At 39.6% G+C, this 25,498-nt stretch overlaps 1 protein-coding gene and 1 long non-coding RNA gene across 2 annotated transcripts; both read right to left on the bottom strand.

Moving 5' to 3' along the window:
- Nucleotides 1–1,441: 1,441 nt before the first annotated feature.
- LOC144643877 (uncharacterized) lies at nt 1,442–3,571 on the bottom strand. Its single transcript, XR_013568986.1, has 3 exons — nt 3,463–3,571; nt 2,030–2,155; nt 1,442–1,576 (listed from the first exon to the last, which is right to left on the bottom strand). It is a non-coding gene; the product is annotated as an uncharacterized LOC144643877 (long non-coding RNA).
- LOC144638434 (scavenger receptor cysteine-rich type 1 protein M130-like) lies at nt 3,455–24,618 on the bottom strand. The gene is made up of 14 exons (XM_078497636.1): nt 24,504–24,618; nt 21,263–21,406; nt 20,667–21,005; nt 19,568–19,915; nt 18,036–18,365; nt 16,662–17,030; nt 12,315–12,671; nt 11,505–11,825; nt 10,251–10,355; nt 8,758–8,883; nt 8,038–8,305; nt 7,211–7,356; nt 6,422–6,742; nt 3,455–3,567 (listed from the first exon to the last, which is right to left on the bottom strand). Exons 2-14 carry the CDS (start codon nt 21,330–21,332, stop codon nt 3,455–3,457), a joined length of 3,213 nt encoding a protein of 1,070 aa, XP_078353762.1. The 5' UTR covers nt 21,333–21,406; nt 24,504–24,618.
- Nucleotides 24,619–25,498: the final 880 nt, after the last annotated feature.

Genomic DNA, 25,498 nt, shown 5'->3' on the forward strand with positions numbered 1-25,498 from the left:
ATTAAACATACCAGAAATTGCTCAAAAAGTAATTATAAAAATAGTCAAAAATAACAAAGCAAATTTTATGAAATCAGCTTTTGGTAAAATCTTGTTATAAAATGGTCAATGATTGCCTGTTTATCAATGTAACGAACGTGGTCGTTCATTGTATTCACATACAGTGTGCTATTGTTGCAAATTCTGATTGTTCCAGTTCCCTTTTCCGCTCACGGCGTGTCAGTTTCATAAATATTTATGAAATTGTTACTTAGTGCTCCGGCGGTGCTCTGATAAGCAATTTAACCCTCGGACGTAGCCTTACAGGCTTCTTCCTCTCCCCGTTGCGTGGCACTGAAATTGGTGGCAGAGGTCGGGAAGACAGTTCGTCATATAGGGCCAAAAGTCGGAGCTGTTCCTGTGCTAAGGTCAACGTCGTTGGACTGGTTGGCTCCTTCTTCGTCAAGAGTTGAATCAGCATCAGTGGCGTAGCCAGGGGAGGGTTCCAGGGGTTCCGGAACCCCCCTTCGGGATATCGCAATAGCTAATTCAAGAGAAAAAATATTATTAGAACCCCCCTTTAATTCCGCCAGATTAGAAAAATGAAATTTTCAAGAAAATAAAATGAAATCTATAAATTATCACCTTGTGTTTACAATTACAAAATTTCGTGCACACAAGCCTGCGTTGTACGTGGGATCCAACGCTTTTGGTTGCCTCGTTTTCAAATCTGCACACAACAGGCACATGGTCGGCTGACGCCACTCTGTTGTCAGATCAAACGTCACGGCGGGAAAGTCGAAAGAAGCGAAGATTCGATTCAATATGCAGCGTTCTATAACAGGATTTTTCACTAGTAAAAGGTAATGTGACAGTGATTTTTATCCAAATGTGAACAAGTTGCTGCACATCTTGTGTACGTTGCCAATTACTTCTGCAGAATGTGAGCGATCGTTCAGCACATTGCGCAGACTAAAGACATACCTGCGGGCTACAATGACCAGCGAGCGAGAGTCAGGACTTGCTCTTATGAACATACATTACAACAGACAAATTGACATTAGTGCAACAGTCGACATTTTTGCACGGAAGCATCCACGGCGCCTACTTCTGGCTGATATACTAGCTGACTAGTGAGTGACGGTACGCCGGGAGTGAATGGTACGCCAGAAAAATTACCTGGTACGCGGGATTTTGAGCTTCCCTTCTAAGAAATACTAGCTTCAATTGACGCTAAAATTGCTAAAAAATTTATGCTTAGAATCAAGGAGATGCCATTTCTGGGGACCGCAAATTTCAAAATTTCCCGGGGGAGCATGCCCTAGAGGAGGAGCGCCTACGGCGCTCAGTTTTACCATAACAATTACAATTCACATTTGGAACCCCCCTATACAAAAATCCTGGCTACGCCCCTGAGCATTGTAAGTAAAGTTGCTAAAAGCCGTCTCTGTGTTACTGGGTTGTGGTCCGAGGAGCCTTCGGATTCGAAAGATCAGATAAACGACAGCAGCGAGAAGAAGCACCACGACTGCTGCAGAAACTGACAGTAACACAATGAAGGGAGTGGTGAAGATGTCTTCTGCTGCTGTGGATTTTTCTGAAAGAAGATGATGCGATGCTTATTGAATTTCATAACATAAAAAATCGGCGGGATTTTCTTATTAGGTCAGAGTACATGTAGTCTGGGAGCAAGTGTACTCCCGTTGAAATTTTGCGCTTAAAGTAAACCAATAGTGTAGAAACTTCCATTGGGACATAGTAACATAAAATGTGTTGGTGAAAACTTTGCAACTTGCAAAAAGGGATTTATGATGGCCATAAATCGGAAAATTGTTGCATCTAACTTAAAGGGGCTGTGGTCAAGTTTACAATTGTAAGTTGTAGTTCTGTTAATTAGCAACTTGTCTCCTTCACGCCTTCACAAATGTACCCCAAATTAAAAATTAATCCAGTAATTCTTCTTTGAGAACCGTTTTTTTACCGGATGATTTTTTTTAAGACAGTACCTTTACGATAACTGACGTAACATTAGTCATCAAATTCATCTTACCTGAGATGGGTTCTTCACATCGTCGACCCGTGAGTCCTTTGGGACAGGCACAGACATATGAAGAACCATTACTGAAACATTTACCGCCATTTTCACACGGAGTACTCTGACACGGGCTCAATGTCGCTGAAATGAAACAAAAATAACAATTGCCAGACATGTCCAGGATTGAACGCAATTGAAATGCACGTTCCTCATGACAGGCATCACAAAATGTCTAGGCTTGTACCGAAAGTGCTAGCACTTTTTTTGGCATTATTTGGCTTCGCGAGCATTTTTTTTTTTACATTTTATCCAAAAAAGCACTGCTAGCATTATTTTGGATTTTCGACTGATTATTTGTATAATTTTGTGTTAAAAAGCACAATCTGACTTCTTTTATGGCGTCCAAAGATGCATTATGCCCTCATTTTAGTCAAAGGAGCCGAGGAGGCCTGGGGAATAGGTACGTCAGTGATTGCTTTCTAGGAACCCAGTCCATCACACTCCTTCCAAGATGACGTCATCCACGTTGTCATCAAGGAACAATGGAAGTCAGCCAGCCAAGGAAGAGATAGCTCGAGGGCGTACTCTGACATCAAACATTGATCGTTGTATTTTATTGTTGAAAAATCTAACTGAAAATCTGAAAAATGTATCATTCTATGTTTAAAAAAATCGGAAAAAAGTGAGCATTATTATGTAACCCACGAGCACTTTTTAAAAAAAATTAGCATTATTTTAGCACTTTTTTGGCAAAAAACGAGCACTTCTTTTAGCATTTAATGCTTTTTTTACGAGCACTTTCGGTACAAGCCTAAAAGTGTCCTCATTAATAAAAGTTCACCAAAACACACCAAAAACTGTGAAATATGAAGTAATATGGAAATGCCAAATAACACAGTCAAACATGAATTACTCATTAAACAATACTTGCGTTCAATCCCGGACATAAGTGACAATTGCTGTCATACTTTCTTTCTTTATAACAGAGCGTCAGATTCAGAATAGATTGCTAACTGACTGCTTGGTATTCTTATCAGGATGCTCAAAAAATAGTTAATCGAAAAACGAGGCGTTTCAGTCCGATTGCAATCACATCCGATTTAAGTAAATATTTAAAGCACTAACAGAGCTAACAATTGTTAAAAAGCAGTTAGTGATCTAGTGCTTTAGGTACTTTAGGATTTTGTCTGCAGTCATTCTCAGAAGAATCATTTTGTTTACAAAGTTTCAACCACTTGCAAAACTAAAATGAATTCCATTCCACCGTTTCCCCCTGGTAGCTTATAATTAGGAAAGTAGGGGGGGGGGGGGGTATGGCTGGGACACAAGACGTGATTGTTTAAATGGTTTAAATTGGAATTATTAATCAAGAGTGTCTCAACCGTTGAATATTACGTGCATTGGACTATAAAAAGTACCATAATTGTAACATTATTCTATTTACTTACGTATTTCACAGTGGACACCCGTAAATCCATCTGTACAGTTACAAACAACACCAAATGCAGTCTCAATACAGGTTCCGTTGTTTGTGCACGTGACTTGCGAGCAATCTGACGAAAAATGAAAAAAAAAATCAAAGATTGCCCAACTAAACAGTATAAACATCAAAAAGGTGAATGCATTGGAATTTTATCCTGGAAATATTTTTTTTTTATTCAATTTCGTTATTTACGTGTGGATGGCAACTTCTCCCTTAAACAGCACAAAGCAACATTTTAGACATGCACTGAAATTTATTGCTTTATAACTGTCCAGTTCCTTTTTAGGCGATGCTCCCGCAGAGAGTCACGGTAGATGTATTTTAAAACATTGCAAAGTCGGGACTTATTGTTAGATACAACTACAACGATGCCGCGCAGATGCCTTCTCATTCAATCATCTAGTCAGTGCCTGCATTACGTCATTGTTCGAAAAACATTTCTACATTTAGAGAGGAAGCCACGTCAGCTCTAGCTGGTTTTCATGCAGCCCCTCTATCCAGGTCGAATTGAAATTTGAAAATGTTGGTTTTTTGTGGAGGAACGAAAAACTGGAGAACGGGGAAAAAACTCTCGGAGCAATGACGACAACCAACAACAAACTCAATCCACGTATGACACCGGGCCTGAAACAAACCCGGGCCACATTGATGGGAGGCGAGTGCTCTCACTGCTATGCCATCCCTACTACCTCAAATATTTGCCATTTAGTGCGTTTAGGAGGCAGTAGGCATTAGGCAGTAGATCATGACTAATTAACAGATAAATCAATCAGCCGTGCGAGGCCTGAAGATGCTGTGTTTTGTGTACATTATTTTCAGCTTTCGCCGATCCACGGCATCGTCCGAAAAGTAAAAAATATTCAAAGTGCAGAGTATAAAATGAAGTTGTGGTGTAGGTGACACGAATATATATTTCGTGTCACATATGGTAGATTTTCCCGGTTGGGCTCCCTGTTTGTCACGTGATCTGTTTTCCATATTTGGCCCCTCTTGACGTCCTTGTGTTCTTTTGAAAGAAAAGTGTTCCACCATCTTGGTTAAGTATTTTATTTATCCTCCGGTATTGCAAAAAAACACAACAACCTGCACCGATCGATTTTATGCAGCTTAAGTTACTTTGCCCAGTGGATCTGGATTGACTTGCAATCACTGCCGAGTTTATGCTGTACAATAAAATAGAAGTAAAAATAGGTCACCAAGGGTGACATGAGTCTAATGCCATATGGCATAGTGATACAGATTGCGCGGTTTTCGTAAGCCGGTTAAAATTGGTTAGAGGTTTGTGTTCGGGAGTTTAATTCAAAATGCTTATAGCAAGCTAGGGGCATCGTGGATGATTATGGATGAAAACGAAACAGTCATAAATGTTATATGCTTCACAAAATTTAAAGTATGAACAGGAGTTGATGTTACTTCTTCCGTATTGTCCGTAAAAGCAGAAACGATTAAACATTTGGACAAGATTGCGTGACGATTTACAAAAAGCATGTTCATTACAACAAGGGTTGAAAAACTTCACATCGTTTTCTTTCAGATTTTTCACCATTTTGATGATGACTCTTGAAACAGATTTTGCAATAAAAGCACTTGAAATAGTGACTGTTACTCCATTGTACTGTAAGGACTTAGTGACAGATTTTCCTAAAAACGGGTGTAAATAATGCTCACGTCAATATAATGATGACCTTTTGAACGCTGGAAACTAGGCAATTATTATCGAGCTACCATACACAGGAGCGAAGACTGTTTATCATGATGTACAAATTTCGCGAATTATCACTTCCATATCAATGTAACCACTTTATGATTTTTCTAGCTGTAAGAAGAACTTAAGATCTCTGAGAGTCGTAAAAGCATGAAATTCGATTTCAGTGTATGGCAAAGGCCGGGACAGTGTAATAGGCCATCCCCCTTTTTTTTTCGTTTATCGTCGTATGTGTTTTCTGATTTTGGGTCGGTCGGTCGGAATTAAAAAAAAAAAAAATTAAAAAAAAAGTGGATAAGGAGTCTGTAACTAGGAGGCCCGGTACCTCAGCAAAATGTCCGTGGAGCCTGGAAACAAGAAGACATGGTTACAAAGTCAACATGGCGGCAATGGAGGAAGGAAAAATCGACGTCGTGGTTAAACTCAAACAAGAACAGCGTAAAAAGGATGAAACATTATTTAAAATAATGTGTCATTGCCTTCTATACCTTCTGTATAATTTTTTTTTTTGAAAACGCGAAAATCTGGGTCGGTCGGACGACGCTAAACAGAGAAAAAAAAGGTGATGGCCATACTGCAAAGCGGCCAAACAAACGCATTTTGATTTAGTCGCGTAACTTGATTTACATTTATCCATGTACATCTTTTATTTTTGAAGGTTTTTGTTTGCACTGTAAAGAAAAAATTAGTCAAAATTCGAATGACTTAAATACAAAATACGAGGTAAAGTTTTCTATTTTTTAAAACAAAATAAATATTTGGTCGCATTGTGTAAATAAACGCGAGTCGCCGTCGAAATATTTTTTCTCAAAGACGTCTTGCTTTTTAAGCAAGACGAAAACACAAGTGCTTAACTGAACTGAAAACGAAGATTTATTTTCACAAAAAGCTTACAAATGTCTTAACTGGAAAATTATTACGTCCTGTTCAAGTGTTGAATAATCGTGACTTGAGAAAGAACTTTTAATTATGCGTGGGAACACGTGTCGCTGATTGGCTGTTTTTAATTGAAACTAATCGTGCGTGTCCGTACGGAGTCCGTTCTTGCAGCTGATCATTGTTTTCTACATTACAGCGAACGATTGTCGATCCCGAACCATTCCCTTGGGATTGCTAACAGCTTTTTTCATATAACAAAGAGTCTAATGCGCATGCGCAAAGCGCACGCAAGCATTAGACTCAAAAACATGAAATTAATCACTTGTTATAATTATCTTGCCTGACTGATATGGTAATTTACACAAGACTGTGGCACAGTCGATACTGCTCGTCTCGCCCCAGACATCTTTTGAACATTCGCCGAAATTGGACTCATTACCCAGGCATCTCACGTTTGTAAACCACACTGGTCCAGTACCGACACCAAACTGATTACTATCACCAGATGAAATAGCTCCAGGATATCCCAGCTGACGGCACACCACGTGAGTTTCATTTATGTCCCATCCCAAGCCGTGCACTATGCCCCAGACTCCTGCATAAAATACTTCCACTCGTCCAGCATTGCTGATTGGTGCCCCAGCTAGCTTTACTTTTAAATCTAAGAAACCAAATATAGTCATATCAGAACATAAACTAAATGCATTCGATTTTTTTCTCTTTAATAAATAAATAACTAAATAAACATACAAACAAACGAACGAACAAACGAACGAACGAAGAAAAACAACGAATGATTGAATGAATTACAAAACAATATTTTAGTAACGAACGTTTTCCTAGACTGTCCACAGCCCTCTGTTTTTTCGTGTTTTCTCGATCGAATGAGCGCGGTGAAAGAACGGCGAGAGAACTGGATGCCAGCGGAAAACGGGAAGCGCGAGGGGGTGGAGAGTGGCACTAAAACAGTGTGACCCCGGCCGGGGCTCGAACCCCGAGCGAGCAATACGGAGTAAAGCCCACTAACTAACAGGTCAACGCGCCTCCTCGCGCGTGTAAGTTCAAATTCTACGAATTAACGGAAAGGAAAAGTTCAATTATTTCTGCGTTCAAATAATATAATCATAACCTTTAGATGCCGTAGCATTTCCCTCATTGCATAGCACGCCAGCTGCATAGGATGGCCTTTGCTCATGAGCGTCGGGGTCTGTAGCATTGTCCCATGTTATCACTGCACAATCTGAGATTTTTGTTTCGTGTCCACCGCATCTTATCCTGTAAATCCACAATGGTCCTTTGCTTTCTAACAGAACAAAGCGCGGACAAGGCGTTATAAATTGTTAACTGTGTAAACTCTTCAGGGTTCATTTGACACACAGAATTATCATTTCGTTGAGTGTGTTTTAACATTAACAATAGATGGTTATTTCTTTACGTTTTTTTTTCAATTACATACTTCAAAACAACACATAAAAGTATGTACTCCTGTTATTTGCGTTAAACACTCACTGCTAAAACTACGTGTTCAGTTGTCTGTTACACATCTCTGTAACCTCAACTGTTCCTGGTATTTATATGTAAATTACAATTAAACATACCAGAAATTGCTCAAAAAGTAATTATAAAAATAATCAAAAATAACAAAGCAAATTTTATGAAATCAGCTTTCGGTAAAATCTTGTTATAAAATGGTCAATGATTGCCTGTTTATCAATGTAACGAACGTGGTCGTTCATTGTATTCACATACAGTGTGCTATTATTGCAAATTCTGATTGTTCCAGTTCCCTTTTCCGCTCACGGCGTGTCAGTTTCATAAATATTTATGAAATTGTTACTTAGTGCTCCGGCGGTGCTCTGATAAGCAATTTAACCCTCGGACGTAGCCTTACAGGCTTCTTCCTCTCCCCGTTGCGTGGCACTGAAATTGGTGGCAGAGGTCGGGAAGACAGTTCGTCATATAGGGCCAAAAGTCGGAGCTGTTCCTGTGCTAAGGTCAACGTCGTTGGACTGGTTGGCTCCTTCTTCGTCAAGAGTTGAATCAGCATTGTAAGTAAAGTTGTTAAAAGCTGTCTCTGTGTTACTGGGTTGTGGTCTGAGGAGCCTTCGGATTCGGAAGATCAGATAAACGACAGCAGCGAGAAGAAGCACCAAGACTGCTGCAGAAACTGACAATAACACAATGAAGGGAGTGGTGAAGATGTCTTTTGCTGTTGTGGATTTTTCTGAAAGAAGATGATGCGATGCTTATTGAATTTCATAACATAAAAAATCGGCGGGATTTTCTTATTAGGTCAGAGTACATGTAGTCTGGGAGCAAGTGTACTCCCGTTGAAATTTTGCGCTTAAAGTAAACCAATAGTGTAGAAACTTCCATTGGGACATAGTAACATAAAATGTGTAGGTGAAAACTTTGCAACTTGCAAAAAGGGATTTATGATGGCCATAAATCGGAAAATTGTTGCGTCTAACTTAAAGGGGCTGTGGTCAAGTTTACAATTGTAAGTTGTAGTTCTGTTAATTAGCAACTTGTCTCCTTCACGCCTTCACAAATGTACCCCAAATTAAAAATTAATCCAGTAATTCTTCTTTGAGAACCGTTTTTTTACCGGATGATTTTTTTAAGACAGTACCTTTACGATAACTGACGTAACATTAGTCATCAAATTCATCTTACCTGAGATGGGTTCTTCACATCGTCGACCCGTGAGTCCTTTGGGACAGGCACAGAGATATGAAGAACCATTACTGAAACATTTACCGCCATTTTCACACGGAGTACTCTGACACGGGCTCAATGTCGCTGAAATGAAACAAAAAAACAATTGCCAGACATGTCCAGGATTGAACGCAATTGAAATGCACGTTCCTCATGACAGGCATCACAAAGTGTCTAGGCTTGTACCGAAAGTGCTAGCACTTTTTTTGGCATTATTTGGCTTCGCGAGCATTTTTTTTTACATTTTATCCAAAAAAGCACTGCTAGCATTATTTTGGATTTTCGACTGATTATTTGTATAATTTTGTGTTAAAAAGTACAATCTGACTTCATTTATGGCGTCCAAAGATGCATTATGCCCTCATTTTAGTCAAAGGAGCCGAGGAGGCCTGGGGAATAGGTTTGATCGGTTTGATACGTCAGTGATTGCTTTCTAGGAACCCAGTCCATCACACTAATTCCAAGATGACGTCATCCACGTTGTCATCAAGGAACAATGGAAGTCAGCCAGCCAAGGCAGAGATAGCTCGAGAGCGTACTCTGACATCAAACATTGATCGTTATATTTTATTGTTGAAAAATCTAACTGAAAATCTGAAAAATGTAATATTCTATGTTTAAAAAAATCGGAAAAAAGTGAGCATTATTATGTAACCCACGAGCACTTTTTAAAAAAAATAGCATTATTTTAGCACTTTTTTGGCAAAAAACGAGCACTTCTTTTAGCAGTTAATGCTTTTTTACGAGCACTTTCGGTACAAGCCTAAAAGTGTCCTCATTAATTAAAGTTCACCAAAACACACCAAAAACTGTCAAATATGAAGTAATATGGAAATGCCAAATAACACAGTCAAACATGAATTACTCATTAAACAATACTTGCGTTCAATCCTGGACATAAGTGACAATTGCTGCTCATACTTTCTTTCTTTATAACAGAGCGTCAGATTCAGAATAGATTGCTAACTGACTGCTTGGTATTCTTATCGGGATGCTCAAAAAATAGTTAATCGAAAAACGAGGCGTTTCAGTCCGATTGCAATCACGTCCGATTTAAGTAAATATTTAAAGCACTATCAGTCAATAATTGTTAAAAAGCAGTTAGTGATCTAGTGCTTTAGGTACTTTAGGATTTTGTCTGCAGTCATTCTCAGAAGAATCATTTTGTTTACAAAGTTTCAACCGCTTGCAAAACTAAAATGAATTCCATTCCACCGTTTCCCCCTGGTAGCTTATAATTAGGAAAGTAATACTGAAATTGACCAACACTTATTAGGGATGGAGGGGGTATGGAGTATGGGGAGGGGGGGGGGGGGTTGGCTGGGACACAAGACGTGATTGTTTAAATGGTATAAATTGGAATCATTAATCAAGAGTGTCTCAACCGTTGAATATTACGTGTATTGGACTATAAAAAGTGCCATAATTGTAACATTATTCTATTTACTTACGTATTTCACAGTGGACACCCGTAAATCCATCTGTACAGTTACAAACAACACCAAATGCAGTCTCAATACAGGTTCCGTTGTTTGTGCACGTGACTTGCGAGCAATCTGACAAAAAATGAAAAAAAAAATCAAAGATTGTCCAACTAAACAGTATAAACATCAAAAAGGCGAATGCAATTGGTATTTTATCCTGGAAATATTTTTTTTTATTCAATTTCGTTCTTTACGTGTGCATGGCAACTTCTCCCTTCAACAGCACAAAGCAACATTTCAGACATGCACTGAAATTTATTACCTTATAACTGTCCAGTTCCTTTCTAGGCGATGCTCGCAGGGAATCACGGTAGATGTATCAGAAAATTGCAAAGTCGGGACTTATTGTTAGATATAACTACAACGATGCCGCGCAGATGGCTTCTCATTCAGTCATCTAGTCAGTGCCTGTTTTACGTCATTGTTCGAAAAACATTTCTACATTTAGAGAGGAAGCCACGTCAGCTCTAGCTGGTTTTCATGCAGCCCCTCTATCCAGGTCGAATTGAAATTTGGAAATGTTGGTTTCTTTGTGGAGGAACGAAAAACTGGAGAACGGGGAAAAAACTCTCGGAGCAATGACGACAACCAACAACAAAATAAATCCACGTATGACACCGGGCCTGAAACAAACCCGGGCCACATTGATGGGAGGCGAGTGCCCTCACTGCTATGCCATCCCTACTACCTTAAAATATTTGCCATTTAGTGCGTTTAGGAGGCAGTAGGCATTAGGCAGTAGATCATGACTAATTAACAGATAAATAAATCAGCCGTGCGAGGCCTGAAGATGCTGTGTTTTGTGTACAATATTTTCAGCTTTCGCCGATCCACGGCATCGTCAGAAAAGTAAAAAAAATTCAAAGTGCAGAGTATAAAATGAAGTTGTGGTGTAGGTGTCACGAAGATATATTTCGTGTCACATATGGTAGATTTTCCCGGTTGGGCTCCCTGTTTGTCACGTGATCTGTTTTCCATATTTGGCCCCTCTTGACGTCCTTGTGTTCTTTTGAAAGAAAAGTGTTCCACCATCTTGGTTAAGTATTTTATTTATCCTCCGGTATTGCAAAAAAACACAACAACCTGCACCGATCGATTTTATGCAGCTTAAGTTACTTTGCCCAGTGGATCTGGATTGACTTGCAATCACTGCCGAGTTTATGCTGTACAATAAAATAGAAGTAAAAACATGAAATTAATCACTTGTTATAATTATCTTGCCTGATTGATATGGTAATTTACACAAGACTGTGGCACAGTCGATACTGCTCGTCTCGCCCCAGACATCTTTTGAACATTCGCCGAAATTGGACTCATTACCCAGGCATCTCACGTTTGTAAACCACACTGGTCCAGTACCGACACCAAACTGATTACTATCACCAGATGAAATAGCTCCAGGATATCCCAGCTGACGGCACACCACGTGAGTTTCATTTATGTCCCATCCCCAGCCGTGCACTATGCCCCAGACTCCTGCATAAAATACTTCCACTCGTCCAGCATTGCTGATTGGTGCCCCAGCTAGCTTTACTTTTAAATCTAAGAAACCAAATATAGTCATATCAGAACATAAACTAAATGCATTCGATTTTTTTCTCTTAAATAAATAAATAACTAAATAAACATACAAACAAACGAACGAACAAACGAACGAACGAACGAACGAACGAACGAAGAAAAACAACGAATGATTGAATGAATTACAAAACAGTATTTTAGTAACGAACGTTTTCCTAGACTGTCCACAGCCCTCTGTTTAATCGTGTTTTCTCGATCGAATGAGCGCGGTGAAAGAACGGCGAGAGAACTGGATACCAGCGCAAAACGGGAAGCGCGAGGGGGTGGAGAGTGGCACTAAAACAGTGTGACCCCGGCCAGGGCTCGAACCCCGAGCGAGCAATACGGAGTAAAGCCCACTAACTAACAGGTCAACGCGCCTCCTCGCGCGTGTAAGTTCAAATTCTTAGAATTAACGGAAAGGAAAAGTTCAATTATTTCTGCGTTGAAAATTATATAATCATAAGCTACCTTTAGATGCCGTAGCATTTCCCTCATTGCATAGCACGCCAGCTGCATAGGATGGCCTTTGCTCAAGGGCGTCTGGGTATAAAGCTTTGTCCCATGTTATCACTGCACAATCTGAGATTTTTGTTTCGTTTCCACGGCATCGTATCCTGTAAATCAACAATGGTCCTTTCACGTGTCCAAACACTGCTTTATTAAAAATCTTATCGGCACCAGAATACCCCAGCTGACGGCATACTACGTGACCAACATTAATATCAACATGGCCATCACCTAGTACACCGCCCCAGATTCCTTGGTACATCACCTCGATCGTACCCGCAAAGGGTACACTGGACCCATTTAAACGAACAGGGAAAACTGCAAAGCAAAAATACTTAAAACACTAAGCTGTCTTATAAAATTTCCGAGGAATTGCGCGCGCTATGATTGGTCAATTGGACTTCATTATCATGATAGCTCCATAAAGCACGCAGCTTACATCACGCGCGTGCTTTTTCGAGTTATAATGCGCGCGGCTTATGTCACGAGCTGGAGCGCGCGTAATTTCTTTAACATTTTATAAAAGAAATAAAAAAAAACTTTCTCCTCGTGCATTGTTGAGTTATATAAGCACTTGGGAATTTTAAGAACACTCGAATATTTCGAATATAACTCCTTGTCAGATGAGGTGTGGGGTGACTGCAATCCAGTAAATTACTCTCGTTTCGAAAACAGTGTAGATCACGACTGTAAAACCACTGGGGCTCAGTTCCCAGGTCAAACACTTGCCAAACAGTTAACCAAGCAGAAGCGAGGACACTGTAGGTAAAGTTTAACTGTCTGCATATTGCACGAGTTATGTTATGATCAACGGGCGCACGGAAATTTGAATCGGTGCCAATCGTTACCCAAACGCCTAAATACATGTTTGATTATGGCACGGTAGTTTCAATCGACATGTACTGATTCAACTTGTTCCTAACATACAGAAATCTCGAGGGCACAATAGGCCTTATGCATGATAACGTCATATGCTCAAAATTCACCACCAAGCCTTGTTTACGCAAATTATTCGCAACCTTTTGCCACTTTCATGCACTTTTCACGTGTACATTCTTTTCATCTTTGCTGCGTAGGGAATTCGTTCATGAGAAAATTTACAAGTTTGCACTTCGAAAGCGAGGCTTGGTGGTGAAATTAGCCAGTCTGACGTAAACATGCATAAGGGCTATTATACTATCACGAGTAGTGGCTAAGTTCACATTTCCGATGTTTATTTATAATTTTTCTACAATAGAAATTTGTCCATATCATTTTATAGAAAGAAGGTGATTGCTAGACTCTTTTTGTTTACACTTTTTTCATAACAAACCCTTACATTGGTGATTGGTGTTTGCTAGACTCGGAAAAAGAGAAAAAAAAAATGATAGGTTGCGGTACTCGTTTACAAGAGAACGACGATTTTTCTCTCTCGCGACCAAAGCCGCATTGGAAAAGCCGCAATTTTGTTTATGCGCCATACAATAATAAAAGCCCTCTAAGAGGGCATGTGGTTATTGTCTGCAGTAAATAAGAACGACAATGATGTGAGAGGAGTTGTATCTTTAGGTTTATTAGAGAGTACCTTAAAGGCCTTATTGGTACTTAATTTTTCAGGGACGGTACTTACTTTCGCGATTTTGACGAGACAGTACTTACCGGTGTTTTATTTTCACGATGTGGACAAAAAATACATTACAAACATTGGAAATATGTCAAACATTGCTGGAAAATACGTTTCGCGGGTCTTCATTTCGGTTAACCTAGAATGCATTCTAGTAAGCCTGTCACTTTATACAGCGCTTTGTCTTTGTGTTGAAAACACAATTTTTACTTAAAATTTGTGCGAGCTCTATTCCAGTAAACTGGTAGCCTAGTGGTTAGAATGGTTGCTCCTGATGCGTTCGACTCCACGTTCGACTCCACTTCCTGCCGTTTTTTGTTGTTGTTGTTGTTTTCAACATTTTCTTTTCTCTTATTTTCTTTTTCTAATTGTCTAGTGCAATTTTAAACGAAAAAGCGCCCTAAAGAACTCAAGAAATCCTCGTGCCGTTTCAGGTACGCTTTCGTTTTTCCTTCGTGCTTCGGAAAGTCTCACTTCGAAGCAATATCCACGTGCGAAGCATCATGTTCCGACAACGTTCGGCCATATGTACGGGCGAATCATCATATTCCAACTATGTTCGGCCATATGTACGGGCGAATCATAATATTTCAACTACGTTCGGCCATATGCACGTGCGAATCATCATATTCCAACTACGTTCACCCATATGCACATGCCAAGCATCATGTTCCAACTACATTCGGCCAGCGGTTCATCGTGCAAAGCAGTCGATTGTCGATCGTGGACAGTTCGAAAGCGCCATAATGATTGTGAAAGAGGCTCTTTTCAATCGGAATCCTCGTTTTTAACTAAATCCTAACAATTTATCACCGTTACTCATATATCCTTCTAAAAAATAGTATTGTAATCGTAAAAAGCTACCAGGAGAACTTGAGAAATCCTCGTGCCGTTTCGGTACGCTCTCGTTCTTACTTCGTCCTTCGGAAAGTCTTACTTACTTACCCAGACCGAAGTATAGAGGTTACCGTGGTAACCACAAAAATCTCAGTTTCTTCGTAGACCTTGCACAGCGAACATTTTTTACTCTTCACTTGTTTAAGATTCTCCCGCACAAATTAAATCACCGCTTAGTCTGACCGCTTGGAACAATTAAGATATAATATAAAATTCAATAGTCCATTTTCGTATTCTCCGTATTGGACTGGAACTAGCTTGCAATAGAAGCTAATGCGGGGGATTATCATTAAAAAGAGTTTCGTGTCATTTGCACTGATTTGAAAATATTTCCCGCATTAGCTTCCATTGCAAGCTAGTTCCAGTCCAGTACCGAGAATGTGAAATATATGTTATTTGCCGGCTGGGAGGTCCGTATAGTGAAAAACTGTGACCGAGGTCTTGAAAATGCTGCCCGAGGCCGCAGGCCGAGGGCAGCATTTTCAAGGCCGAGGTCACAGTTTTTCACTATACGGACCGACCCTAAGCCGGTAAATAACTTATTTATTTTTTTCCTACTTTAATGTGTTTGATTAAAAAACACCTAAAAAACCTACAAAGACTTTCTTGCCAAATGTGTTTGTATTTATATACGCGCGCATCCAATGTCGAGTCGATCGCCATAAATGAGCTACGGCAAGAGTAAATAATGATCTGTTTGCTATAAGAGCTTACTGCCAAACAAAATAAATTCACTAAAATGAACAGTACTCAAGGAAAATTTCATCTGAAAAAAAAAAAGAAAAAAAAGCATCTGAAATAATAAAAAAGCACAATGTAGAACAGAGCAATCAGCGAGTTGCGAAACACTTTTAACTCCATTTCGGCTTGTGAGTTCTTTAGTTAATTAAACTTACTTTTCGGACTGGAAAGCACTTAGCTATTTACATATCATTTGTATTTAACGAGTCAAAAACCTCTGTGTTGATTCCCACAGTATTCTGTTTTGACAAAAAGTTTGCGAAAGTGAAACTGAATGAAACTGAAATGTGTAGTTTGGTCGCCTGCACAGTGACGGCACAATATTGCGAGAATTAATTTGACTGTTTTTTAATAAAGCATCTCATTTTCTTGAATGGCGATAAGCAGTATTCGGTTTTGGAGAAAAGTAGCAGAGAAGCAAGGTGTTTGAAAGGATAAATCGAGTCTGTAAACCGGCGACTTGCAGTTAACCGCAATGGCGTGAAAATCAGTGCGAATGCACAAACAACGATCGGCAAACCATGGCCATAAAACTATAACTTCATTTTGTCACTAAAGAGAATAAATACTCGCCTTTTGGAGAACTTCAAGGCCTTTAATTCCACTGCTAATTTTCCCTTTCAAATTTACAACGGTTGGTGAGCAACTACATCGATTTAAATCATTTTGGAGAGCAAAACTGTCATGGGTTCGTTCGTCTCGCCGCGAAATGAAACTCACGAAAGCGTTACCGTGGCCCGTGGGCAGAGATAGGAGAATCTTGCCCGCGCTAATAACCAATCAGATTGCAGGATTCGTTACCGTGCCCTCTTGGAAAAAAATAATATGGTTTATTGAACTCTTGCCAACTGGGCAGCTAAATAATGGTACTGAATACATGCAATAAGATCACAAACTGTCAAATTCAAATCGTCAAATGTACCTATATATTGACCTGCCTTAATGAACGTGTTCAGGCTGCACTAAAAAGCATTTAAACTCCAGTTTTTTACAAATTGAAACTTGGAGTAAGACCAATCACATTCAGTCACCTACGTTACGAACGAGAGAACAAAGAAATACCTTACCATTGGTTTGGGGAACATCTGGTATACAAACAACACTGAGATCAGAGTAATAATTCCTTGTCAGATGAGGTGTGGGGTGACCGCAATCCAGTAAATTACTCTCGTTTCCAAAACAGTGTAGATCACGACTGTAAAACCACTGGGGCCCAGTTCCCAGGCCAAACACTTGCTCAACCGTTAACCAAGCAGAAGCGAGGACATCGACACTGTCGGTAAAGTTAAACTGTCTGCATATTGCACGAGTTAAGTTATGATCAACGGGCGCAAGGAAATTTGAATCGGTGCCAATCGTTCCCCAAACGCCTTTGAATCGAAGCTCCACTCTTCCAGCGTTAGGAACTGGGGAACCACTCAGCCTCATTTCCAAACCTAGGTACATAAAATTATCATAACAATGAGCAGACAAAAAATAATTTGCAGTCATGTTGCTGAAACAATCGATAATTGTGTTTGTGCTTGCGCTTGTGCTTATGCTTGCATCCCCTGAGGCCATTTTCACGGTGAAAAAAGAGCTGCTATGTTTGCGTCTATGCTTGCGCCTGTGCTTGTGTCGCTAGTGAAAACCAGGCTTATCTTTACGTGCTTTGAAATCTGTAGTACATTCATTTGCATTTTATCGCTAAACAGTAACGAGTAATCAAAAATTTTGCGTTTTTTTATAACTACGCGACGACGGCGAAATCTTAGGATTAAAAGAATGCGTTTAAATTTTTAGCAAGTATCAAAATAAAGAAATACCGTATTTATTCGATTTAGCGCCCAACCTCGAATAAACGTCCACCTCGAATAAGCGCCCATCCTGTCGGTAGGAAAAGTTTATAAGCGCCCAGCCTCGAATAAACGCCCACCCCCACCCCTCTAAAATGAGGGCAAAAGAGGAATTTTGATTATTGTTGAAGTTGAGATTAAAATTGACTAAGTACGTCTACTAAGAGACTACACTGTATACCGAAGACCGAGTTTTTTTTAGTTTTTTTTACTGAAACTTTCAATGAACATTTAAAATTCAGCTTTCGTATACCTTCACGTTTAGTTATTATACTATAATAACCAAACGTTTCAAACGTACTGCTTGCTTAAAATGGTGAAAATTTAAAAAGCGCCCAGCCTTCAATAAGCGCCCACCCTCAAGGTACAAAAATTTAATAAGCGCCCAGGGCACTTAATCGAATAAATACGGTAAATATACAATAAATAAATAAATAAATAAATAAATTACTTTAGTACCCGGCCCAAATGTATCTTGTACTGCTGTACTAATAGAGGACAATGTAGCCGGACTGAACGAATGTTGTAAATCGAACCGAAACTTGTGAAAAAAGGCAACTGGCAGGAGGTTTTTGTAATTGTATTATCTGCGCGATATGTATTTACCTGTATCGGCCATGCTGTCTTTGCACATGACATTCGCACAATGTTTTTGTTCACTAGATGAAAAATAAGGATAGAATTTCATTGCACATTGGTTTAGAGATGACTCATTTCCATTACACCTGACGTCAGTAAACCAATACGGAACATCAGCAGAGCAGAATAGTTCATCTCCCGACAGGGATGCTCCGGAATATCCCAGCTGTTTGCAGACAACTGTTGCATCGTTTATGTCCCAGCCGCTATTGTGAATTGTTCCCCATTTACCAGCGTAATAAACCTCCACTCGTCCGATATTTGGTGAGTGCGATCCACGAAGCCTTACTGGTATTCCTGGTAAGAAAAAGATATCGTAAAAATGATATGATGGACTAATAGGAGGCGACGAAGCGCTTTGAACCGAATGGGCATTAGGACTTCAACACGGTGCATGTGTGTAATTCTTTAGATATTATATTTATCGGTAAAGCCTGGTTTTCACTAGCGACGCAAGCACAAGCGCAAGCACATGCGCAAGGATAACAGATCTATATAACCCCAAATGTTTATTTCTCCTCCTTTTTAAAGTCACTTTCGCTTTCTTCGTCACAAGACTAGAAGATTCAACAACACTCGATGCCTGAGCGTTTCTGCCGCCATATTTGCCGAAAGAACGGAGTCGAGATCGGAGCTTTCTAACGAGTAAACATCGTGTTTTTATGCTTGTACTTATGCTTATGTCGACGTTCGTTTTCACTTGGTACACTGAAAAAACTTATGCTTGCGCGTGTGCTTGCGTTTGTGCTTGCGTCACTAGTGAAAACTTAAACAACTGTATGCAAAGCTTGCCAACAAGCATCCGGTTTTGCTAATCGCTTAAAACCTATTTTGACAAACAGAAGTCGCAATCTAAAAATGATTTATAAACGTTACGATTCATATTAACCACAGGTTAGAAAGTGAGAGCCTAGATGCACTTCAAAGATGTGGGCAATGAAAAAATAAGGTACTAGAGCGTGAGATTGGATACAGGGAATTAGGAATTTCTAATCCTAAAGAAGCCCTGAAACGTCATTTTAAAGTTAAAAAATTATAAAAATTGATGGAGTAAGAAAAGAAAATTCTGAGACACCGTTTTTTAGACCAATATATGTAAATCAAATTTCACATAAAAGTTTAGGCTCTCGCGTAAATGTGTTCTCAAATAAAAATAATGTTGCACAAGATCATTATTGCATTATTGGTCTATATGATCAAAACAAAATCCAAAATTACAATCTTTATTCAATAAGCTTTCAGAAAAATTTAATTTATTGGGGTTACCATTAATGGTTTGCACACAGTTTCACTTGGAACGAAAACGCCAATTTTCCTTCCGTGATACCTTAACTTCAGAACAAAAAGAATGAACAAAAAAGAAAATACCAAGAAAAAAGGAACACAACAGAGAAACATTTCTGCTCCTAGCATATTATAGTCTAGCTTGCATGAAGACGTCTTCCGCACGAAGAAATACAAAACGTCTGCATGCATTTTCACGTGAGTTTCAACGTTACCATTTTTCAAGGATCCTTCCTTGCAAATAACACCTCCAATAACCTTCAAACGTGATTCCACTTCAGCCTTTTTGCCAATGTCATCATGAGAGCAGTTCATCAAGTTTGTCTCGTTCCCAGTGCATTCAAGGTTAGTGAGCCACACTGGACCGCTGACCGGACCATAAACAGCAGTATTCAAAGCTGCCTCTGCACCAGCTTGGTAACCAAGCTGCCGGCAAACTACTGTTGCGCCATGAATATCCCACCAGTTAGAGTAACTGCTGATTGCACCCCAGATCCCCGCGTACAACACTTCTACTTGACCAGCGTAAAGAACTGAGGATCCTTGAAGGCGAATTGAAATATCTAACGGAGATATAAGAAATAAACTATCAGAGAAGAGAAATAACTTAGTGTACTTTGCAGTTCAATGATACTACCACCCAAAGCCAAAGTTCCGGATACTTTGCTTGCGCTGCCAGGGTTCTTTCTTTCTCTCTAGATTTCAGTTGGCACATGACTGCCGCTTAAAGTTTTTTTTTTGTGTGTGTGTGGTATTTGACAGAGCGGCACTCTTCAAGATATGGCAAACCAAACTTTGTTCTGATTGCATTATCGTTTAACTTTGTGAATATTATACTGTTGTTAAAACCCTTTTGATATTAGCACTGCGCATTGAAAATTACGGTCACTTCTCGACAGGTTAATTAAACACCTCATTACTGAGACGAAGCTGGCACACCGGTCCTCCAGGTTTGGGGGTTTGCATAGGGCTAACAACCCTATCAGCAAAAAAATAATTGTTACAGAAACAGCAGCAAAGAAATTTTCAGCAAATGGTTGTGACGGGCTTCCAGAGTCGATGACTCGTATGACTGCTAACCCTTAACTACACCTGGGGAGACATCGAAAAGAAAGCTCGTGGCAGGCATATGTGGAGAATCTTTGTTGCTGCCCTTAGCGCCGATGGCGTATAATATAGGGCAGTAAGTAAGTAAGTAAGTAAGTACTGAGCCAAACATTGTTGTTAGGTCTTTTTCAGCTGCGGATTTGTTGAGCTTGAACTTATTTTGGATTAAATGACAACCAAGAAAAACATTTTACATTTAGTATTTACCATTATTATGAGGATCAAAGTCGTGAGTCTTACAAATCACTCCCACTTCACGGTTACTTTCTATCCAGCTGTTGGGCCAATCACGATATTGACATTGTTGTAAAGTCTTCTCAGTACCCGAACATTTTACATAAGACATCACAACTGGACCTGAACCTTCTCCAAATGATGACTGTCTCAAGGCAGTGATGACTCCTGGGAAGCCAAGCTGCCTGCATACCACGTCGGCCTCCCTCTGACCCCAGGGATCACTCAAGACACGTCCCCAGACTCCATGAGCAAATATTTCAACACGACCAGCAAAAGACACGTTATAGCCAGTAAGACGGATATGTGTATCTAAGAAAATGAAGCTGTATTATCGTAAGGTATTTATAAAACTCGGGTCTCGCTAAACGTTAAAACTCCCTTTTAGGTCATAATTATCCATTCAAAGCCCTTCTTCTCTTTCTGTTGCCCGATATCAAACAATTAGCAGCCACTGAGTTTTTGTCATTATAAGATCAGAAAACGAGATTACTGGCTCGTCTAGTTTTGTTGCTATTGTTATCGTTAAGTCTAGTACCATAAGCAAAGCCATAGTGTGTAATACTAACCAGGGTAAAGAGCCTTGCCAGAGTAGAATAGCACAAGCCTCATAAACGTGGATGCAGATAAGGAGATCATGCTATTTGATGATCACACTGCTTTTATTACAAGCCAAATTTAAGTCAGTTGAAGTTCCCGGGATCCAGTTGTAACTAAAATATAAACATAGATATTGATGATCGGTAAACATTAACCCACAGCCACAAAGAAGCAACACTTTCTTGGGTACGGTTTACGACTGCATGAGGCGCAAAGAAAGTTCGTAGCGTAGAAATAGTTTCTGTCAGCAGTAACAATATGCCCATGAAGGAAGGAAGGAAGGAAGGAAGGAAGGAAGGAAGGAAGGAAGGAGGGGAGGAAGGAAGGAAGGAAGGAAGACAGAAACACTTCTTAAAATGACTTAAAAAAGGGCTAAAAGAACTTATGTGAAAGTTAAGACACGAATTTACAAGTAGAAAAGTGATACAAAAGTTACCATCTGACCATGTTATCTTTTAAGGTCTCCGCACACGTGGGGTCAAGCCGTAGGGACATATCTCAGCGACATGAAGCAGCGACAAAATTATGCGTTGTTCACACTGAGAGGACATGTAGCAGGGACGTGTAGCGGGGACATGTAGCAGCGACAAAATCAGTGTGTACACACGCAAGAAAATGTAGCGGGGACATGTCGCAGCGACATGTCCCCTTGTGTGTGCTGATAATTTAGTTTGGCGCGTGCAACACGAATTCTTGCAACATTTTGTCCCTGCAACATGTTGCACGCAGTCCAACGAGTTGAAATCCGTGCAACATGTCGCAGGGACAAAACTGCGCAAAATCGTCCCTGCTACATGTCCCCTCAGTGTGAACAACACATGATTTTGTCGCTACTACATGTTGCTGCAACATGTCCCTGCGACATGTCCCCACGTGTGCGGAGACCTTTACACTCTAACAAAACACGATAAAATCGGCAACAAATCCTGGAAGCAACAAACTACCTAGAAATTTTGTCCCAGCTATCATGGATATTTTGGCCGTACGACAGAGTACGACATCGACAGCCGCACAAGAGCAATTACGAAAGTGATCATGAAATCAAGAATAGACTTTTTTGGTTGCCAAATTTCTGACATGATACGCATAAAAGAAAAGTGAAATTAATTCTTTTATTTCGCCTGAACACAAGGCAACTTACACGATACACTGTGTAACATTTGTTGAGCAACCAATGTTGTGGCACTGACAAATGTTTCAACTTGTTCAACGGAACAAGAGCCAGTCTATATTCAGTTCAACATATGCTGAACACATATGTTTACTTAATATGTTTCTATGTTTCTATTTTGACATTTGTTGAATAACAATCACAACCTTTGTTGCTCAACAAATGTTGGCAGAATTCCCGTCTATCATTGTCATTATTGCCCTAATTTCCATCTGAAACTTCTTCCAAAAAGCGACCACGCCGTTTGTCTACTAAATCAGAGAACTACATGACAATGAACATATCGTTGATAGGACAATAATTGGGCTGTTACAAACACTATTCTGCCACGAATTTCGATATTTTACATCCTAACTTAAATATACGTACGTCTCCAGTCGGCAGACCTGACCTCCTATACTATCTTGCTGTATACGGACCTACAAAGAGAGACATTTTTCAAGACTGGTTTTTTATTATCATTTTATCATTTTAAAGCAACAATTTGGATATTTTACAAAAGCAAACCATTCTCTTGACGTCGTTACGTGCGTTACAAAACGTCTAACGCTTTATTTTCCGAGCATAGAAAATTCTGTCACGCTATGGTCAAGTTTATCTTTAGTAACAAGTTCTACATTTTACATTTAAATTCCCTCTCATTTCACTTTCAGTATCCCCAGAAATAAATTTCAAAGTCAAACTTTAAGTGTCGTGTCAAGACAGCTTTAGGCGCGAATCCCTCATTTTTACGTGTAAGAGGGAACGCGAGCCATTTTTTTCAAAGTCAGCTATTTACATAATTTTAATCTGCATATGCATGCATAAACAAACGCATGTCATCTGAAACGCGAACATTTCCATCTTGTCGTTGCGCGCGTGCATGACATAACGTCTCAAACAAGTCCACTTCCGGACTGACTTCAGTGTTATGCATTTCAAATGCTCTTTTCTTTCACTGTTATTTTATCCACGAATTCACTACGAAATGGTTTGTTCGCCCGACTTATCGAGACTTATCTCGTGGAATCGCTTTCCTCCCCTTACTCTTTCTACAAAATCACGTGGTGGTACACAAACTCATGGCAGACAGCTGCCCCTGTACACTGACTAGAAGGTTTTTTTTTGTTATTAAATTATTGTGACCAAGTACATTAATCTTAATGTCGCAGTTATCTCAAATCACTCATAAATTACACTACTCCTTCAAATCAAGTAGTATATAAAATCTCAGATCTCATCCCACCTCATAGTCGGAGAAAAAGTCTTCGATGTCCAGCTCGTTAAGTTCGTTTCCGGTCGGAAGAACGAAAACCGCGGGCTACGGATCAGTTATCAGCTTAATTAGGTGTAAGCCGTGATCGAAATTTGGGGCTATTTTACCTAGGAAATACAAGGTTTCCCTGGGGAAACTGTACTCCCAGGTTTGCAAACGCACCTGGCAAAAGATAGATTACGGCAACATCAAACCTTTAACGGCTAAAACAACAGCAATGTTTCATCTATCGTACTGTGAAATAATCACAATTTTAACGCAATTCAAAATGCGAGCTTTGACATTTACGGTCCCCACTTTGAGATTTATGACTTTTTGGAATCCAGTTGCACTGTAGTCTCTTTCTCACTCGTAGATCAGCGTTGCGTGACGACCCAACTAACGGCTGCGAAAGAGACCAGTTGCACTGATAAAAAAAAAAACACACACACTAAAGAAATCTGAAAAATTAGTTGTAATTTTGCCCTGAGGGAGTTCTTCTCTCCGAGTTAAAGAACTCGCGCTAATGTTCGCTTGTTGAATGGCCCTTTTTCCAAAGAAATATTGATTTGAACCAAAAACGAGCTGCACTTCACGCACTCGCGCATTTGTTTACTTCAGTCGATCTTCGACGGTAACGATTTCAAAATGTTACTCTTGTTAAGTTCTATTTGGTTTTCTGCAAAGTATTCAATGTTCTCACTGAAACAAACTACTACTACCAAAAAGAAAGCATTCGCATTTATCACTTAGGTTTTAAATTGTCTATCTGTTATCTTACGTATTTTGTTTATAACAAACTTACCTTGGAGCATACAAAGATTTGAGCAGCGTCACACGTCTTGCTCTAGTGGACACAGTAATAGCTTTTCACACAGGCAGAGGTATTAAATGGACCAAATAGCATTTCTCTTTCAACATCATGATGCATTCATGGATACCTTAGTTTAAAGAATGAAATTCACAGCGCCATCAAATATTTTCATACCGTCCGTCGTGTGTTTATTTGACACTAATTATTCTTCAGCGAAAACGTGCGTTCTAACTAAATACAGGAACTTCATCGACCTGTGATTGGAAGTTAAAAATAGCATTGGTCACGCTGCTGATCTCAAAAGCTGAAACACGCTGTCGTATCTGGCTGTTTTGTTATAAAAAAATGTTTTTATTATATATATATAACAAACAATTATGATATGACAGTTTTTAACGGACAAAATATGGAACGGCCATCAATGTTATGTTGCATCATTGGTGTTGTGTGAACTAAAAGATGATTGATAAAACTAAAACATGTTTGTTACAAGTAAAAGATGTTTGATCCAACTAAAAGATGTTTGTTGCATCTAAAAGATGTTCTTTACAAATTATAAGATGGGGAAGCGGAAATGAATTTTGAAAACAGGATGTGACATTATACCTTTATACATTTCTCTGCGATCCAACGCACATTTGTAGATGTGAAATGGCTTCTCCTGGAGTTGCGAGATGGCTGCCAGATACACAATATACAGAAACGACTTTTTGGATTTAAGCAGGCTAATAACAAGTGCACAGAAACAACGGAACACCGCAGCCACTCAATTCGATTCTTCCGATACTAACTGTAAGAATAGAAGAGTCATACACACAGGAATTCAAGCTTGCTTAATTGGGTACCAACGACAAGGATCTTGATCCATTCGAGGAGTCGGTTACTTTGGTCAGTCTATTGACCACGGTTACAACTTGCCCAATAGCAGTTGGAAACATTACATGAAGAAGCAAGCTGAGTCTTCGTTCGTTCCTTGCGAATTATAT

Source organism: Oculina patagonica, chromosome 2 (assembly GCF_052425735.1).
Source record: "Oculina patagonica isolate OP01 chromosome 2, crgOcupat, whole genome shotgun sequence".
In the NCBI taxonomy this organism is placed as follows: domain Eukaryota; kingdom Metazoa; phylum Cnidaria; class Anthozoa; order Scleractinia; family Oculinidae; genus Oculina; species Oculina patagonica.

Excerpts from the sequence above, each read along its gene's own strand:
- LOC144638434 (XM_078497636.1), bottom strand. The coding sequence starts at position 21,332 with ATGATCTCCTTATCTGCATCCACGTTTATGAGGCTTGTGCTATTCTAC. Across the intron at positions 18,366-19,567 it reads GGAAGGATCCTTGAAAAATG|GAATACCAGTAAGGCTTCGT; the intron begins GTAACGTTGAAA and ends TTTTCTTACCAG. Across the intron at positions 17,031-18,035 it reads AGACAGCATGGCCGATACAG|GTTTGGAAATGAGGCTGAGT; the intron begins GTAAATACATAT and ends TTATGTACCTAG.